Genomic DNA, 20769 nt, shown 5'->3' on the forward strand with positions numbered 1-20769 from the left:
GATGATGGGAGTTGTAGTCCCAAAACATCTGGAGGACTGAGTTTGGGGGTGCCTGTCCTAGCTTGTCACTTTTAATAATTCAGCATTGGTTGCACTGAGGCAGTGATTTTGTGCTTCTTTCTATTTTGTACTTTGCTTAATGGTTGATCAATCGTAATAAACATTTGATTGATTGATCATAATGAAATAGTGCCTCAGCCTCTCAGAGGGTTAGCTAGGAAGAGGGATTCCTTACTGTCATTTAAATTGTGATTCTGTATCACAAATAGTGCACCAAGAGCCAGGCTACACATTGTTTATTTATAGCATTTATTCTGCCTTTTCACGAAATGAGCTCAAATGTACGTTTGCTTGCATTTGTTGTAAACTGAAATTACGAGATTCACTTTTGATAAAACAATTAATTACTTTCCTGAAGAATGATTTTGTTTTCCTGAGTACAAAAAGAAAAAAATCCAATTCCTCTTAATGTTTTTCTTCTGGAATGGATTTTACTAATGTTGCAGTAAGAACTTTTAAATACTGATATGATATCTGCTATGATATCATATGATATATATATATGATTATGCTATAAAAAGAGAATAATCACTGTAGAAAAACTGCAGCTCCTGAACACAAAAACAGCAGATGTAACAGCAACACAGATGGATCTCCACACTATCCCTTCCCTTCCTAAGTGTGATGAAAGACAATATTTAGGGGATGAAATGTCTTTGCACTGAGACCACTAAGATGTGTGGCCTTGTTTGTGCTTTTAATTTACCTGGCTGACAAACTACTGTACTTGAACTGGTGTTCAAAAACTTCTTTTACTATGATTCCTCTCACACACTACATTTTATGTGCCTTTCCATCATTCTTTTGTGCTGACTTAGTTGTTTCCTTTGCCTCATTTCTCTATGCCACAGTCCATGAGGTGCTGCAGAACTATGGGGCTTTCTTGAGTTATCCAATTCATAATCAGCAGAGAAATTCAAAGGGTAGTAATGGCTGATTAGTTGTCAGCACCCACAGACCACATCCTCAGGGGTGATCCAGGGGTGCTTCCATACTCTCACTACTTTGGGGTGGGATTTAATAGCACTCCAGAAAAATCAGGCTGTGCAATTAAAGCTGATTTGGAACTCTGGCAAAACAACCCCACTTCCCCCAAATTTCTTCTTCTTCTTCTTCTTCTTCTTCTTCTTCTTCTTCTTCTTCTTCTTCTTCTTCTTCTTCTTCTTGCAACGACACAAAAATGCACTGCAAAGTGGGAGTTAATGCTTGACGTAAAGTTATCTAATATCCCCACAAACAAATCAGGATGGACAGTTTTATCCAGTCTTCCTGTGAACAAATAGAGCTTCATTAAACAGGTTGTCTGGAAGTGACCCAGGACTCTGTCTTGTACCCTCTCCCGTTCCATGTATATTAGGCTACTGAATATGATCCTAATGAGAAAGGGAGGTTGGCTCAGTTCCCATGTTATGCTTTTAGTTATCTCTCTCCTTTCATCCCATCTAGAATTTGCAGAGTTGACACTTAACGTTGTGCCGAGCCACAGAGGCAATTGGATGCAAGCCAGTCAAGTGAAGCTGGGTCCAGGGAAGACTGAAATAAGGATGGCTGACAGGTTGCATAATGGGAGGGCGGGTGGCAGCACAGGGATTCCCCAATCATTCAGGCTTATAACCTTGTTGTGGGTTTTTGATCCACTGCTGCAACTTAAATGCACATGATGCTGTAGTATACACAGGAGTGCATGCTTTTTTCTTTCATATTCAGATCAGTCATGCCTTTGTAACTATCAATCACACCTTGGTAACCTTAAGATTCAGTTCCACGAATAGATCTTCATAGGGCCATTCTGATGAGAATGAGCTGCTAAAAATTACATTAGTTTCCCAGCATCTGCAATGGCTTCTTATAGCTTTCTAGAAATTTTGGTAAGAGCTTGTACATAAAAATGATTTGAGCAGTGTATGTTAAACTGTTTTATTTTTTTTAAAAAAATAATTTTTATTAACAGGCCAATCACATTACATTATCCAAATCACATTAGTTCCAAATTATACAGCTGAATTTTAAATTTTGTTGGGGGTACCCATACATCAAGCTCCGAACGAGTCCAAACATCACTTATATTGCTGCTTTAATTAAACAGTTCTATCCAGTTCAATCCAGATAGTCCTTTATTACTTTCTTCATCTTCTTGTTGTTATCGTATATTCCTTTCTTTGCGATCTCTGATAATTTTCACAAGCAGATTGAAAACAGGCATCCTATGTGTGGGTTTTGTACTCTCTAAAGATCATATTGCTCAGGGACAGCCACTGTTCCACGCTTCCATAAAAAAATTAATCTTCGGTCTGTCCTTTACTTTTCTCAGACTTGCCAAGTATATCAGGAGGCTCTGTCAGGTCAAGATTACATTCCAACATTCCTTCTCTTTCCAATGTTCCTGATTCTCCTCCCCCTTTCCTTCTTTCTCTGGCAAGCCTGTGTTGGCGAGATGCCATTTTTTAACTGCGTCATAAAATTGTATGTTAAACTGTTTTAAGCAAGTTTGTTACCTGGCCTTTGTCTCTGGGGATATGCAAGTTATATAAGTCTAAATAAAACAACAACAAGAGCCTGCAAGTCAGTTTTCAAGCTCCTACAGTATTACATAAATAGAAAACTTGTATTTAAAAATCCAATACCACTGAAGTACCAAGTATTGTGCTGTAGTACTGAGAGTAACATAAGGTCATGTGAGGCAATTGTAACATACCTTGAGAAGTTTAACTCCTCGGCTCAAACTGGTGTTGGATAACACAAAGGATATCTTTGTTATGCTGCCTATATCACCAACGCTTAACTGTTCAAGAAAAAAAAATCTTGGCTGAACTATACATGTCACACATTCATTCTGATGATTTTTATTATTTTCTCTTTCACCTTAGCTCAGTTTGAATCTTGAGGGTGCAATACTATACACACTTACCTGGCAATAAGTCCCATTGAATTTAGTGATACTTCTGTGTAAGATTCATAGGACTGCATTGTAAATGAAGTTGCTAAAATTATTTTTTAATGTGTCAAACCACTGCATATATTTTATATGAATATTGTTGGTAGAACAATAAAACTCATTTAATTCAAACTGTTAAAAGCAAAGGTTGAGGAGAATACTCAACACGCAACAAGCAACATCTTGGTAAAATTCAATTTGTCAAATGTGTATTACTCTTCTCAACCTCAGTTTTTAACAATCTCACACTTTTTCTTTAAACGCTGTTCACTTTATCCTTAAATACTAGCAAAACAACCACCACCACAATTGTGGTTTCCATATGTAAGTTAAATAAATATGAGTTTTTAAAGGGTTTCCTTCAGAAATTAGCATCAAAAGTTACGAGACTGCAAATGTAAGAACTTTGGGAATGGACATTATTATTATTATTTACCATATTTACCCGAATCTAATGCTCACGTTTTTTGGCCAAATTATGTTGCAAAATTAAGGTGCATATTAGATTTGATGGCACATTTACATTTGCCAGCAAATACTATTTTTGGTTTCAAGGTTCTGAAAATTGATTCAGATGCGATGGCACATTAGATGTGAGTAAATACAGTATTATTCTTTCTTTATTTAATTTCTATACTGCCTTTCATTCAAAGATCGCAGGGTGGTCTACAATATAAAAACACCTTAGCTAAACCTACTATTTCCTGTAATAAATAAAGTTGTGATCTAATTGAACCCAATACCAGTTTCCTGTGTCCATTCTTTGAGACCTCCCTGCACTGGACATCATGTGCCTGTGACAGCAATGCAGTAGCATTGTACAGTAGAACATACAGCGTATGCTACAAAAAGAAATTAGAAACCCACCAGAAATGGATCATTTTTCATACTCTGGGCATTCTGTGGAAGAGATACCCCATTGGTTCCATACACAAGCACTTTTACAACAGGAATCTTTTCTGGAACATGGGCACAATCCATCCACATCTTCCATTGTCCTTGACTTCTAACATCAAACATTTTCACTGGGCCAGATGTTACAGCCATTTCTGAATGGAAAAAATACCCAGACAAACAGCATGATGCCTATTTGAGTTAAATATTAATGTCAGTTCCAAAATGTATTACAGTACTCAGCTATATTCAGTATTTCGTATTTTCAGCCTAATCTTAATCTCTTGGGCTGCCATGTAGCAGGCAATACTGGAATAACATCACAGGAGAACACATGATTTGTGGTCTGAATTGGTCCCTAGGATTGCAATATTGGGGTTGGATCTTGTGCAAGGGTACCATCTGTGCCGTATCTTATGTGCTTTGAAAATGAAGCCTCTAGATTATTCTGAATGTAGGAAATTGGGGGAGCTTAAACTGCATTAACTTCCAATAAATCTGAGTTTGGGAAACCTTTCTTGAGAATGCCTTAAAGGCTGTTATGCAAGTGATTCCTAAGCAGTTAAGGCTTTAGTTCTTTGTACTCATACTTGGGAATTTCTGTGGGACTTCCTTATGAAGACACTTGTGTTGGAATTTGGGTGCTGGATCTTCAGCATGGACTTTGGCAAGTACCATAAAACAAAAAAGATAAGTTACCTTGCAGTGGAATTGAAAGCTCTGTAAAATCTTTTTTTGAATGTTTACTGATCCAGTTATTGTGAACAAAGGTGTATGTGGTAAAAGGGTAGCTTCCTTCTTTTATTACAATCTTCTCTAGGAACCAATCATCTAGAAAAAGAGAGAAAGAAATATGTTTCCATTTCTGTCCAGTGACTGTTTTTGTGCATGGTCTAAATGATTAAGAATTGAAAAGCAACTTGCATATGCAAAACTCTACAGAAAGGAATTAGTTAATAATAAGTATGATTATATGCATTTCCATTGAATGATTAAAAAAAATAAGCCTTGGGGAATTCAAGGATTCAACGAGAATGCTTGAAGGATCCAATCAATTTCTGGGGTGAGTATCAAGCTCACTGATCATGTTGGCATGCCGGATGCATATATGGATATACATCCATATATACTCTCTCTCTCTCTCTCTCTCTCTCTCTCTCTCTCTCTCTCACACACACACACACACACACACACACACACACACACACAACCTAGCAAAAAAATTCACATAAACAGCCTTGATTGCTAGATGCAGAAGAGTGACTAGAAGATCTTCATGTATACCATAATTTGTTGTACAGATGGTGCTTAATTCAGCAAAGGATTTTGTCTCTTGTTATCTACACTCATTACATGTAGTATCAAAAAGTTGACTCACATACTGGCAAGTCAAACTGGTGAGATAGCCAGTCTTCTGTTCTAAAAGTAAGTGACGATTCAACCCTATAAATGTCCACTCAAAAGTAAGTCCTATTGAGTGCAATGGAGATTACTCCAAGCCAGGTATGTATAGCACTGCAGTCTCAGTGAGTGAGTGTATCTGGTGCTGCTGGGAAAACATGAAAATATTTTTTGCAGCTATAGACTAGTATAGTCACCTTTCTGGTATTTGATACAGTATACTCAATATATATACATGTTTTCATTTTGTACCTTTGTTAAAACTTTTAAAACCTACAAGGACATGGCTCAGCTTCCCAAGGTGCACTGCTTTGATTGTGAAAACATCCACCTGTAATTTGAGGGGAGTTAATAGTATTGGTTTAGATGAAGCGAGATGCAACTGCTATTAACATGCAAGAACTGTAACTAAAATTTAAGCACTGTAAAATCTTTCTTTGGATTTTTTCACTACATAGACAAACTTTTCAGTTTAAGAAAAGAAATAACATTTTCTGTAAGTTCGTCGTAAAAAAGATCATTAATGAGAGTGATGTTCTAAGTGTCAGTGACTAGTAAGACTTTATTGGAAATATTAGTGTATCGCATTATTAAGAAGTGCAGTATTTCCTGGAGTGGTTTAAAGTTCCAGTAAACTGCTCATTTGTAACAGAGCTTCTAGAATGAAACAAATAAAATCAAATGAATTATAGTTATTGCTCAAAGTGACCTTGCCTTTCTTCTGAAGTGTCTCAAATTAGCTTCAGATAGAGCTTGGGTACTAGGCTAGATTGGCCTAACCTAGGATAGTAAATATATCAGTCATATTTCTCTATTTTCTACAGACAAATCTTCTCCATATTATAATATATGAAAATACCTCTATCAAATAAGATGTTTCTTGGTAGCAGTAGTTAAACATTCTATGTTGCTCATTTCCCCCCATGAATACTAATATTATTTCCTTGACATTTATTTATTCCAGAATTAGTCCCCCTCCCCTCAGTACATCTTCCATCTCATACAACCTTCTTATATTAGAAATATCTTCTATCTGTGAATCCTGACATTTTAAATTGGACCTAAGCATTCAGTTGCTTATGACCAGTTTTCTCCCTGATTTATTCTCCAGGCATGCAGCAAGCACATGTTGAAATGATGACTACATGACCGATAGAGCTGGAATGACTAACTGCACATTGTATGCATATCTACTTGGAAATAAGCCCTATTAAGTTCAATGAGTCTTACTCCCACAGTGGAGTTCAAATCCCCACTTAACTATGAAACTCACTGGTTGACCTCGGGCCAGTCATTCACCCTCAGCCAAACCTACCTCACTGGATTGTTGTGTTAAAGTATTGGGGGGGGGGCAAAGTAGACCACCTTGAGTTCCTTGAAGGAAAGGTGGAACAGAAATGTAATAAATAAGGACTGCAACCTAACAGATATGCATTGTGATTTACCAAATACACGTGATCTCAATCTGGGATTAAGCAGCACAAACTATAGACAAAATATGGGATTTACTTGCACATGTCACTGATCCAGCACAGGATTGGTTCAAGAAGCTTGTGAGACCAGAAGCAGCTTGCTAAGTGGGGCAGAGGGAGATTGGAGAGGTTGGTGCAGCACAAACACACTGGCAGAGCCAATCAAGTGTTCCTACAGGTGTGTTTGCTCCATGCCAACCTCCCTGCCATCTTGCCCCTCCCCATAAGCAATAGCAACCCACCTGTTGGGAAGGTAGCATAGAGTCTCCGCCCCACTCATTGAGCTGTTTCTGCATAAAACATGTATGTTTTAAATGTTTATCTACCAGCTCACTGAAGAGCAGAAATGGGTACAATTCAAGTTTTTAAAGTCCCATTGATTTTGATGGGAGAATTGTCAAACAAGTAATTTAGCTCTCTTCCACTAAAATCAGTGGGACCTATAACCACTTAACCACGTAACTTTGGCTGGATAATAATGTTCATTGACAATAGTGGGTTCCCATATGAATATTCAGATTCTTTTTGAGGGAAAATTCTCTGTGTACAATGGAAGAGATGTTTTTGTGTGCACATTTGCTATGAATTAATTTTACCTCTCCTCTGCTGAAAGTGACTGGACCACTTTTTGAAGGATTAAGCCATCGTTTCCCAGAGTCTCCCCTGCCTCCTTGAATACAAATATAAGCCTCTCCAGTGGCATCAGCTTTCTTTTTGTCTCCGGTGTGTACATGGATGGAATATTCCACAACTGAAGTAAATAAATATATATATATATATCTCACTCTAATGAAAGAAATATTTGAAACTGTTTGTCACTGGCTATAAAGTAGGATTACTTGATTACTTACCAGGCTGCTCAGCTGTTGCAAAGTTTTATGGACAAGCCACTAGACATACATTATGAACTAAAGGAAGAGACAAATCTCATTTTAAGATTTTCTCTCTGATACTGTAAATATGCAGTTGTTCCAATATCTGGATGAAAAACCTATTTTGTCGCCATTATTTCATTGACTGTATTGCTGTTTTTTTCTAATCAGTACCCAGTTTATAGAATCAGAGCCCATTCATTCTGGTTACCACAAAATCAAATGCTAGAATTAAAAGGCTGTGTCAGTCCTAAACCTTCCAACATATAGCAGACCAGGCTGAGAAAGTAAGAGGGGAAATGTTATGAACCCCATTACACATATGGGAGCCTCATTCAATTGCATTTTGCAAGTTCAGAGATACATGCCAATGCAAATTCATGAAACTTATTCTGAGAGAGATCTGCTCATATATGTAATTGGTCACAGGGACCAACATGTGTTTATTTCTTTTATATCCCAACACTTTCTACCACCATGGAACTCAAAGCTGCATATATGAAGTTCCTAGATAGTTCCACATCTAGACACTGACCAGATCCATTCTTAGCTGCACCAAATCTATGGCTTGGGGATCTCCCTAGGATCCTAGCGGGGGAGACAAGATATGTGGGGTGTTAGTGCTGTAAGCCCCTCCTTCCTATGCTCAGGTTGCAAATATGTGCAAATAAAACCTTATATCCTAATGGCACCACAGTCTCCATTTAGCTTCATTATACAGACACCAAATTCTGGGAAAGCATCTCTGGTGTCTCTCACCACTTGGAGATTGTGGTGCATGCAACAATATTCATGTGTCGTGTGCTTGTCTGACTTGAAGAGTCCTCATGCTCTGCATTCTTCGCTAAACAGTTTTCTTCTCTTTATAAAACGTCACTGGCATATCTACACACTGACGCCTTAGTACCCTAAAGTGAGTTTGCTAATTAGCTGCTCTGGGGGGGAAATAACCTAATTAAATCTGCATAAAATATATGATTAACTTGCTCGTATGAAGCATCTCTGAAACCAAGAACAACCTGTTCTAACGAAAGGAGATAGTTGCTAGGGAAGTAGTAAGTTCCGCCCTTATTCTGTCCTCCTGAAATATATGGGTACTGCCCACTCACCCTCTGTCTGTTTTCAGAGATTCTTCACACAAAAAACTTGAACAAACGTGATCAAGCTGATCTGAGCTGCAGTGTAAACTGCTCACAGATCCTGGAACCATTCCTGCAGAGCTTCTGTGGCATTGCTTCTAATCGTTCTTTCCAAATCAGCAGGGAAACACTAAGGATTGAATCAGTGGACTGGCTCTGAGGAAGAGGAGTCAGACCCTCCCAAGACCTCTGGGGCTGCTGTTACAGTAAAGGTAAAGGTACCCCTGACCAACAGGTCCAGTCGTGACCGACTCGGGTTGCGCGCTCATCTCACTCAAGAGGCCGGGAGCGGGCGCTTGCCCGAAGACAGCTTCTGGGTCACGTGGCCAGCGTGACTAAGCCACAGCTGGCGAGCCAGCACCAGCGCAGCACACAGAAATGCCGTTTACCTTCCCGCTGGAGAGCGGTCCCTATTTAACTACTCGCACTTTGAGGTGCTTTCGAACTGCTAGGTGGGCAGGAGCTGGGACCGAGCAATGGGAGCTCACCCCGTTGCGGGGATTCGAACCGCCAACCTTTCGATCAGCAAGTCCTAGGCTCTGTGGTTTAACCCACAGCGCCACCCGCATCCTGGGGCTGCTGTTAGAGCATCCCAAGTTACCAAGCCCTTAGGACATGGCCGGAGCCAGGGGCAAGGAGGGGCAGCTGTCCCCCCACATCAATAAAAATCAATAAAAATAAATAGCAAACTAAGGTTCTCCCCCCCCCCAACAAAAGGCCAACTCCCCACAAAAAATATATTGGCTATGCCCATGCCTAATGACACCTTGGACTCAGCTATACAGCTGCAAATAAGTGTTCACAGCATGTTCATAGCTTTTCTACCCCACATTTACTTCTTTATTATTAAATGTATACCCCACCCTTCCTCTGAAAGGGGCCCAGAGAAGAAAACCTTCCCCCATATATGACATCTGGATCCCTTCCTTGACTCTAGACACACACACACCCTTTTATCCCCAGCCACCAGTTGATCTCAGTTGAGACATAACAATAAAAAAACTCTTAAACACCTAAAGCCATACCACATGATAATCCTTAATCAACATAAAATCTCAAATGCTCAAAAGCACAAGCCAGCCAAATACAGAATGACCTTCAACATGATCCTCACGAGTGAGGAAAAAGGTGAGTTTTTTAAAAAATAGCACCAGAATTTGACCTTTTGGAGAAGACCTCTTGTGAAGCTAGGCTATGCCTATAGTCTCACAATCTTGGGAAAGAGAAGAGGCAGAATTACTTCTTGCAGCCCATCTGTTTTCACAGCACAGGCAGGAGGACAGGAAACGTCTGTACTTTGCTCTGGAAGACTCAAATGCGAATTTGTGCTTTACCCAGTCAATCTGCTCTAAACAGGCCTCCATTCTGAAGTCTGAGGGCATGGCAGAGCCGGCCTTCCCATGAGGCAGGCTGCAGCAACCGCCTCAGGTGGCAGAAGTAAAAGATGCAGTGCTCTGCCTGTACCACTGCTTCAGCCATCACCAGTGAGATGGAGGCATTCTGGCACATTGTTTTGCCACGGGGTCATTCCAGTCGCAGAAGGGGTGTGTGTGTGTGTGTGTGTGTGTGTGTGTGTGTGTGTGTGTGTTGGCAGCAGACGTAGAAGGTGATGAAAAGAGGCAGGCCACCCCTGTGGCCTGGGATGTGAAAGAAAAGCAGAAGGACATTTTTGGGAGTCCCTGACTATTAAGTTTAAATGTTTAACACAGCATACACACTGAAATACCATTTTGAGAACTGTAATTTTCAAAACCCTTCTCTGTAGAATGCAGGATAATCTTGTCCTCTAAGAGTGGAAGAAAATGGATAGCCAAACTTACAGACCACATTTCAATCATGGCTTTTTTAAACCTTTTGGCTGCAGTCACAGCAAGAGCCACATTTCCACTGAAACATTTTAGTGCAACACTCAAAATGTCATTTTTTAAGCAGCTGTGGCAACTGCTGCCTTCTCCTCACCTTTCTGCTGTACTATAGCTAATGTAGCTAAAGTGGCCTCATAATATGAACTGCTTTAAATATATGTAGCTGGCAAGGAGCTCATGTATAGGTGCTGAAAAGCACTCATCCAGCAAAGGTGAGCACTCATCCAGCAAAGGACAGTCTCCCCTTGAATTACACTCTCTCTAACTGTAGGATTTTTATCACACAGTTTTTAAAAATGGCTGGGCCAGCATCTCACCTAACAGCAACTCTATATTCGCACAACAAGGCTATTCTCCACTAGGGAACAGAAAGCTGGAAATGGTGTTCTTATCTGTAAGATATAATACGCCTTAGGTAGGGGTTTTCCAACTTTTTGACCTTACCCTACCAGCACCTAACATCCACTATTTTATGCCCATCTTAAAAGTGAAAGCTTGTGGAGATTCTCAATGCTAGTTGTGTGTAGCAGCAGCATGTTGCTCAGTGCAAAGATCCATGGACTTGGTGGGTATGTATCTAGCACTAGGATTAGAAGAAGACTAGGATAGTTCTGACCCCCTGTGGACAGAGCTATTGAAACTGAAACAGTGGGATGATAGCCTGAGATTCCCAAATCAGGTTGGGATAACTGAGAGGCTGGAATTAAGAAAAAATAGTGTTGGGCTGTGTTCATACTCCCATTTACTGACCCCCACCCCCTTAAAAACCTACAGCAACATTACTGTTTGATGCATCATTTCTTGAACTAGCTTAACACCAATTCAAGTCATTAGGTAAAGATAAAGGGACCCCTAACCATTAGGTCCAGTTGTGACCGACTCTGGGGTTGCAGCGCTCATCTTGCTTATTGGCCGACAGAGCCAGCGTACAGCTTCTAGGTCATGGGGCCTGCATGACTAAGCCGCTTCTGGCGAACCAGAGCAGCACACGGAAATGCCGTTTACCTTCCCGCTAAAGCGGTACCTATTTATCTACTTGCACTTTGACGTACTTTCCAACTGCTAGGTTGGCAGGAGCAGGGACCGAGCAACGGGAGCTCACCCTGTCATGGGGATTCTAACTGCCAACCTTCTGATCGGCAAGTCCTAGGCTCTGTGGTTTAACCCACAGCGCCACCCACGTCCCTATTCAAGTCATTAAACTGGTCTTAATCTGTCTCTATCCAAGGTGTGAACACCTTGACTTAGGTTAAAGACATTCCCACCCCGTCAATACCCCCTTATGTGTACACAGTCAGATGAATCAGGCACTAATGAAACTAGGCATGTGAGTTGCAGTTGTTTAACCAACTAGAACTCATTTGATTAAACAATTAACTAATTGGTTAAAGACTGCATAATTTAAATTGGGGAGTGACAACAGTGGTTTATATCCAACATAGTACCATGTGAGCATTCTGTCACCGGCACAGAGATCTGTCACCGGCACAGAGAAGGCCCTACTGCTGCTTTTGGTAACTGATCTTATCTAAGTCTGTCTATTGTTATACCAAATCTTTTTATACAGCTGCTCTTTAGTGTGATTCCTGCTCTTTTCAACATGAGCTGCATATAATGAAGTTCCCATTAGATTGCACCCTTGGCAACTAGAAATGTATGATTTCCCGTTATAAAAGCAAAAGGTCTACTACCTGTCATTTATCAGGGGGAAGGCAGATAATGTGATGCTCAATAGTTCTGATTCCATGCACGCATGCTGGAGCACACATTTTGGAAGATTTACATGCACAAAATATTAAAAGCCACACTGTAAATCCAGTGCAAAATTTCAGTGGGTGTCTTCATCAGCTTATTTATTTGCAACTGGGTGCGAGGAAGCAAAACATAAAAATAGTGGCAAAGGACTTGAAATTTGTCTTCAGGTCTTGCTCAGTTTTGAGGGATTTATGTTTAAATTCCAACCCCAACTTCTCCTGTCACATTTATTTTTGACTGACAGCAGGAAAGCTGGAGGCTTAGTTTTTGTATCCCAGTGTAGTACGGAATAAATGGAAACCTTGGCCCCATCTGCACTGCACATTTAAAGCAGCATCATGTCAGTTTAAACAGTCATGCCTTCCGCCAAAAAATCCTGGAACTTTAGTTTAGGGTGCTGAGAATTGTTAGGAGATCCCTAGTTCCTTCACAGAGCTGCAGTTACCAGAGTGGTTTAACAGTCAATTCCTTTTTCCCCAGGGAACTCTGGGGATTGTTGCTTTCTGAGGGAAATAGGGGTCCCCTAACAACTCTCAGCACCCTTAACAAACTGCTGGATTTACATTCCCTTACCCCCCAGCCTAGACCTCCACCCCTCCCTCTCTTTTTATTTAAAAATATATGTTCATGGTAAAGCATTTCAAAATGGAAGGAATCTGGAATTTGCATAGGCACAAGAGAAAAAGACCAGGAGAAACAGTCTACTGTGGTTTACGATTTCAGATCTAAGCACATGCATAGCACAATAAAAGCATGTGTCCACTCAGAAAGTCCCACTGAATTCAACGAGGTTTGTTTCAAGGTTGGCGTGTAAGAAGTGCAGACTTAGTAGAAGTCACTCTCACAAAACCTGATGGGATTTACTTCTGAGTAATATGTTTAGGATCACTCTGTAAAACCGATTATGGAAAACACCACAAGAAGGAATAATAAGTAAGAATGATGACAGATGACACATTTAAGTACAGATGGGGGGGGGGTAATAAAAAAAGTGCTTGATTCATTTCAAAACTTTTCCTACAGCTCCTATTATAAGCCTCTGCTATTCATATCAAGTAATACATAATAAAAAGGGATGAATTTAGATATTGTGACATTTCATGAAGTCATTCTTTAATAAGTCTGAGGTATATGTATAGAAAGGATTGTATCATGATTGAAGTAAGGATTTTAAAGGCCAATTTTGCATCGAAATGTGAGAGACGCTGGCACATGAGAGACGTATTGCTAATAATGATGGGCACCAAGAAAAGATATTCTGGTTAACTGTACTTGGCTTATTTTCAATGCACTTATTTTGAAACAGAATATCAGCAGAAATTAGTGTGGAAAGAAAGATGGTTATTTTAAATGACATCTTTCCCCCACTGAGCTGTGCCTTTCCTAATTTGGCTGGGGGCGGGGGGTCTTCTTTATGTCTTTCCCCCTAGCATTGTTGAAAAAATTATGCCTTGCTCCCATTAAAACAGACCTACACTCAAGAAAACCTATCATTTTGTAGCAGTTTATTTGTTTCTATTCTACTATATTTATTTTCTCACATTTATACTCCACTTTTCCTCTAAGGTGCTGTGCATGGTTTCCCACTCTCTCCATTTTATTGTCACAACGACCCTGTGAGGTGGGTTAAGGCTGAGAGATTGCGGCTTTGCCCAAGGTCACTCTGCAAGCTTCATGCCTGAGCAGGGATTTAAACTGTGGTCTCTCAGGCCCTAGTCCAACACTCTAACCACTATGCTGCAACTCTTCATTGTAATACAGGGAAAACAAAGGAAGCAGGGAGATGCATGGTGAGCAAAAAGGAAGTTTCTGTGTATGACCATTACTGCAAGGATATTATGCCATTATTTAAATGGCGATATTCTAGACTCTAGAGTAAAAGATAGTTGTGTGCTTGGTGTAAAGGCAGATCAACATATCATTTGAAAAACAAATAAACTTAAATTGGAATAAATATTGGAAAGTTTGCTTTTGAGATCTGAAGCCAGGTCTTTCAATAATTTGGGCAATTAAGTGGTATATTAAAAATTAGGATGATGAAATCATCATCATCGGTGGTTACTTAGAGGGTGTCTACGCCTGTGTTTGATGCTCACTCCTTACTGAATAATAATAATAATAATAATAATAATAATAATAATAATAATAATTTATTTATACCCTGCCTATCTGGCTGGGTTTCCCCAAGATGCTACTTAGTTTTATTAGACATTGGGCAGTGTGCAGAGGCTTTCTCACATCCTCCTTTCAGCGACAGATCATTGCTCACCTCCAGCTTCTACTGCATGTGTCAGAAATAGTAGTTTGTGGGGATGCAGTTGTGTGTACATGCATGTAGGGGAGGAGATTGGCAGACAGCAGATATTCCCTTCCCCTTGTGCTTTTTGCTTGTGTAAGGGGCATTCTCAAATCATGCTAAAATTCTGTGGAAAAGGACTGCCACCACATTCTAAACACATTTGCTCACAAGTCCCAATATTCAAGAGAGATGGCATCAGACATCCTAGATCACATCTTAGAACAGGGTGGACCAACATGCAGCCCACATACGGCCCAAGGGGTCTTTTTTGGAGGCCCTTGCTAAGTACCAAAGCTGCAATGAACAGGAAGTGACAACATGAAAGCCTTGCCCAGGTTTGCGACCACCGCAGGTCACCTGTCCCAGCTGCGGCTGCGGCTGAGAATTCTCCTTGGGGGTGGGATGCGGAGAGAGAAAGAGGGATGAGAGAGGGGGGAAAGGAAAAGAGCAAGATGTGTTTTCTCCAGCCAAGCCACCATTGTTTCTTTTGGAGTAGTGGGGGCAGGCATTTTGAGATGATCCCTAACTGGACCTGGAGACAATGAGTGCACACATGAATGAGAGAGTGTGAGTTGCATATTTTCTCAGCAGCAGTGCTGGAAGCTGGAGCAGCAAAAGAGGAGAGAAGGGGGAAAAGGGAAGAAGCATAGTTGTGTGTGTGTATATGTGTTGCATATATTAAATCTATTAGTTGTGTGTTTAATTATATATATTTAATTAAATATATCATTTTGTATACAGTGGTACCTCGGGTTAAGTACGTAATTCGTTCCGGAGGTCCGTTCTTAACCTGAAACTGTTCTTTACCTGAAGCACCACTAATGGGGCCTCCTGCTGCCGCTGCGCCGCCGGAGCCCGATTTCTGTTCTCATCCTGAAGCAAAGTTCTTAACCTAAAGCACTATTTCTGGGTTAGCGGAGTCTGTAACCTGAAGCATATGTAACCTGAAGCATATGTAACCTGAGGTACCACTATATTAAATAATATCAACTGCATTGCAAACATTTTAATTTATAGTATGGAAATTTAATTCAGCCAGTGGCCCCAGCTTCTTTGACAAAGAACTACTGCAGTCCACTTCATCTGAGAGGTTGGACCGTCCTGTCCTAGAACATGTGCAAAGGATTACAGCATTTGCTTTGGCTGTAACCCCATGCAAACACACAGTGGTATTTATTTCCTTGTGAACAGGCATAGGATTGTTCTCCTAGTTCCATATAGCAGACTATTTTTGGAGATGAAAGAATAGATGCTCTGAAAAAAGCACTTCCAACCATCACTTTACAATAAGGTCAAAATCATTCTCTTGGAAGGTTGCACCAACAGCTGCACAGGGGCATCCAAGGTCTTCAGCCTTTGTAATAAAAAAAGAGCAGATTTCTCTTACCAGGAAAGGGATCCTGTTCGGAACACAATGCTGGCAGTTCAACACAGGTCTCTTCATTGGGTTTGAACCAACAGTCAAAATTTAGCCACATCTCTTGGTTGGTGCCTGTATGTTTCATATGCAGCATGGCTAAATGCCAAGACTCCTTTAGCAGAGCATGTGGACCAGATACTTGAATTTTGTAAAGGGAGCCAATGTTTGCCAGTTCAGCCTATGTGAAAGGAAGAACAAACAATTACCAAAACTTGCCTTTTGGATCAGCATAAAATAATTATTTGCCTGTCAGCTGTGTTTGATGTCTTAATGGTTTCAACCACTAAGGGCACAGCAAAGCCTCCCCCTACTGGCAGAGGTTTGAGGTGCAGTGGGGCCACCACCACATCCACCCACACACCTGCTCCTCATGGTGGCTGTGTGGAAAGTGGGGGCAGGACAATCAGGCCCAGATTGGACAATGCCATGAGGCCAACACAAGATCCAATGGACCCCAGCTCAGCCCTTCCCTTTGTCCAGTTTCAGGGCTTTCTCCAGGTAGCTTTTGGTTGGGTACCCTGAAGCCAGCAGTCCCATGTGTTTAATAGATGGAAGGGGGAGTGCTGTGACACTTAGGTCAGTCCATTGGTTGGAGCTAGCTAGCAAAGCCAACAGAGCTAAGTGGAGAGACATTTCCACTTAGTTCAACCTTCCACCTCCCAGCCCAGCCTAACACTGTTTATGGATTGCTTTGATCTATAAGAGCAACACATTAACATCATAGTACAAACAGGATTTAAAAATAATTATCAGCCTTTAAAATAATTATAAAAGTCCTGGTTAATCTTTCTATGCACAATATTGTTACAAAGGTTGGGTGCCAGCCTCACTCTCTGCTTAGTGGTAGCAAGATTCCAGGGGGTTCCAGGCACTCACATGGTGTCAGTTTCTTTGGAGAATTGAGGCATGGCAGAGACTGTCGTAGCCTTATGAAATATGGTTTATTCACCTATTTACACCTTCAGGCTGCACAGAGGGAGTGCAGATCTTACAGCATGGTCATTTCAAGATGGGGTTGTCCCCCACAGCAGTGCAGCCCCGGAGTCAAATGGATTTCTTCAGCCAGCCTTCAGCCAACCTACCCAAGATGGATCTCTGGCTTCGTTCTCTCCCTTCTTCCCAGAAAAACTTGCTAAAAACACTCTTCTCCTGTCACCTCAAACACACACCCCATCACCTTGGCAATCGCTGTGTGTCTAGGCCCAATAATTCCTTTTCAGTCAGGCCATCAACACCTTTTGTCGTGTTAATGCATCTTTCCCAGGCGAGGGAGGCCCTGGCTTTGAAAGGAAGCTTAGCCTGTATTTTTCCAATGGCCTGCAATCTTCCCTACAATACTCCAAAATAATAAAAATCCTACCATTTTTTAATTTCTATGGTTTAGGTGGGTCCCCCCAAATCTATAACAATATTATTCACATGGACTGTTGTGAACAGAGGGTGAGGTTTTCATCTGAATTAAATAAACAATAGAAAACGGAGAGTCCCTTCGTGCATCACATTTTTTACACCTCCTAAGATGTTTTTGAATTCTGCTGAAAAATATACAGCATAATTTCAACAAGCCCATATTTGCAAATAAATACTGGTATCACACATGCACAAGAATAAGGAACTCAAGAGTTGGCTTCTGCAATACCCTGCTGTATAGACATATAACGTGTGGGAGAAAAAGCTTATCTTTGGCTTTATGTTCTTTTGTGGGATTCTAAACAATGTTTTCATTTTATCTTAACACCAGGAAAATTAAAAGCTATTGATCTTTTGATTTATAATCTACCATTTAGACCCCTGTAAACAAGGCACTTTGATGTGCTGTTTTTATGAGAAGCAATCTAGCTGCAGTGATGTTAGCAAGGATTCAAGTGCTATTTTCATTCCTATCAGTCTTTTATGGAAGAAACATCTTTCCAGGGTGAACAGTAAGTAAAGTAGCTGCGATCAGCAGAGTCAATGTCAGCCCCCAACATACCTGAGCAACTGCTATCTCAATGGGCCCATCAGTGTCCTAGCCAGACAGCACCAGACAGCTAGTTCTAACCCCCATTTAAATTCCCCACAATGCTCCCAACAGGGCATCATTCTGGGGTGCTGTGAGAAATTAGTAGGGTGACTAGATCCAGCTGCTTGAAGTGCTGCTGCTACCACTTGCTGCCAGCTAAGGCTTTCCAAGGCCCTTTCAAACCTGGAGGGAAGTTCACTAAAGAAAAAGCTGAGGACACATATTGGCAATTCACCAGTGCTTGGCATGTGTGCAAATGTGTCCCAGGTTTTGAAATGCAAGTATAGTTTCACTTAAAAGGTGCCATTGTTTCTTCCAGTGGTGCATTACTGCCCCTGCAAAATTGCTGAGATCATAGTGGCAGTGGAATGGGAAGGGCCCCCAAAAGGAATTGTTTCATGATTCGACAGTTGCCAGTTTGTTTCCCGACCCAATTCAAGGCGCTCATGTTAGTGTTTAAAGGCCTGAACAAGTCAGGTCCCAAGTACCTGAAAGACCGTCTCCTTCCCTAGAGGCTACCTCAGGTGCTAAGATCTGAGAAGGGTGCCCTCTTGGTTGTTCTACTGCCTGCAGAAGGTTGGGAGTGATGGCCCAAAAGGTGGCATTCTCAGTAGCAGTCCCTAAGTTGGGAAACTGGCACCTTCACTATACAGCATTTGACAAATGCTTTGGATACTTGAGATGTATATTTTTTAGGACCCACCATATTGTTTTTAATTTTAAGTTGTTTTAAAATGCTTTTGATACTGTGTAATATTGTATGTTAATATAAATGTTGTGTTTCAATTACTGCAGCCCACTCTGGGACATAATGGTAAACAGTGGGTAATAAATAGTAGTAGTAGTAGTAATACATAGAATGAGTTCACTGATCTTTGGGTCATCTTACAGCTTTAAAATGGCACACACATGTACACATGGTATAGCCCCCAAATCATCTACTCTAAGCAACGTCTTTAGCCTTTGTATTTTTGTTTCTTGTAAAAAGAAAAAGAAAAAAGGAATACTTGATTACTTTGATTTCTGTTGCCGTTCCTGAAAACTGATGTGACAGCATTTTGTGGTCTTGGTCTCCATAGAAAATGAAAGTCAAGTTTACAGATTCAGTTTCAGCGTTCATATCAGACCCAATGATATCCATTATCCATAAACCGGAAGACTTTTTGTTGATTTGAGGATCTTTTGCGCAAGAGATCAGTTTTTTACCTTAAAAGGGAGTAATGACAAGATCAGTAATCGGATATAATTGGATCCAGTTTGGGTGGTAAACAAAAGGTGTGATAACTCACTTTAAGTTCTACTTATTTCAACTGGAGAATTTATATATGTATTTAACTTTTAAAACTTCAGCAACTCTGCCCCCTCCAAAAAGCTCAACAACCCTACTTAAATGTACCATACTTAAGATTGGCTAAATTTTACCCCAGTGCTATGTTGCTTTGCTACAGCCATGACAACAGTAGTATTGCACCTATAGAGTTGCTCTTTAATAATTCAATACTATAATGTTTTCCCTCATAATTTTAAATCACAGATATAGAGTCCTTTTAAACTAATACCATTTGGGTTTCACTGTCCATTCTGAAGTTAATTATTAAGGAACAGACAGCATCCTTCAGAGTCCTAATTAATTGTTCTCATAGAAAACACCAATGCTCTGCAAATTCCACTATAACATCCACAAATACTCTTTAGTGTGAGAGACAATGACAGGTGTTGATAACAAATGGCTTCAACAAAATACTCTTGCAATCAGGCCATAAATAGGAACATGCTGTGTGATAGTGACAAGTGAACATATAATAAAGCCTAATCTGCTCAAGATCCTAGCACAGCAGGGTTGAATATTTGGTTTCTGTCTGCTATATCTGTACCATTAACCCTGCAGTAATAATATCTATTAATGTATTTTTGTTGTTCCCTGCAGGAGGGTTCCTGTGACTTTAACAATTGCACGAGGCAGGAATACAACAGGTGATACTTTTCTTGGCTCAGGCACGTAGCTGTGGGATGAAATGTCACCCACTTAATTTGTTAATGAGACAAGAGCATCACCCTTTGGCTCTGTAGTCCCAGGGCAACTGGTAGTTGGATATAAGCATTTTTTTTTGGCAGGGAAGGCAAAGCATGGAGCCAGACTGGTCTCCCCTTTGATGCCATTCTGTTCTAAGAGGCAAGGCAAGCAGCCTCTTAACAAAAGCCATTACCTTTCCCATGGAAGAGATCAGATTTTGCGTGTAACCTTTTCCCTTAAAAATCCAAATGTTTATTTTTTATTTGGTCATTTTGAGAAATCATCATTATAACTGGGCAACTAATAAATCAGATAAATATGTATGGTTCCAGATTCAAAAGTTCACAAGCTGCAAACTGTGGGATACTAGTTACTAATGCATTTTGTCTACTAATACTGTCAGCTATTAAATTTCACTGTATTGTGTATTTAAAATATTTTCTGCGAAAAACAAAATACCATTACATGACAGCTATTAGATGGTGCAATATAAAAAATGCTTTTCTGTGCCAGCTATCAAATACAGTGGTTTTCAAACACAGTTCTGACTGGTGGGCAAGTATTTTCAAAAAAATAAAAAAAAGCTTTTCTAGCACAGTTGATCTTCCTCTTCAATGTGCAGCCATACCAGAAGATCCAGT

The 20769-nt window shown here is 40.4% G+C and overlaps 1 protein-coding gene across 4 annotated transcripts in view; it reads right to left on the reverse strand.

Annotated features, from left to right (window-relative positions):
- RP1 (RP1 axonemal microtubule associated) overlaps nucleotides 1–20769 on the reverse strand; it is a 183530-nt gene that overhangs the window by 41221 nt on the left and 121540 nt on the right. For all 4 annotated transcript variants that reach the window (XM_083747507.1, XM_083747509.1, XM_083747508.1 and 1 more), the window contains 7 exons: nucleotides 19130–19320; nucleotides 16080–16290; nucleotides 7359–7513; nucleotides 5543–5621; nucleotides 4589–4720; nucleotides 3863–4044; nucleotides 2756–2842 (listed from right to left, as the gene is read on the reverse strand). In XM_083747507.1, the coding sequence (XP_083603633.1) occupies nucleotides 2756–2842; nucleotides 3863–4044; nucleotides 4589–4720; nucleotides 5543–5621; nucleotides 7359–7513; nucleotides 16080–16290; nucleotides 19130–19320 (1037 nt within the window). The remainder of the gene's footprint in view (nucleotides 1–2755; nucleotides 2843–3862; nucleotides 4045–4588; nucleotides 4721–5542; nucleotides 5622–7358; nucleotides 7514–16079; nucleotides 16291–19129; nucleotides 19321–20769) is intronic.

Source organism: Podarcis gaigeae (genome assembly GCF_964106915.1).
Source record: "Podarcis gaigeae genome assembly, chromosome: 7".
NCBI classification, from domain to species: domain Eukaryota; kingdom Metazoa; phylum Chordata; class Lepidosauria; order Squamata; family Lacertidae; genus Podarcis; species Podarcis gaigeae.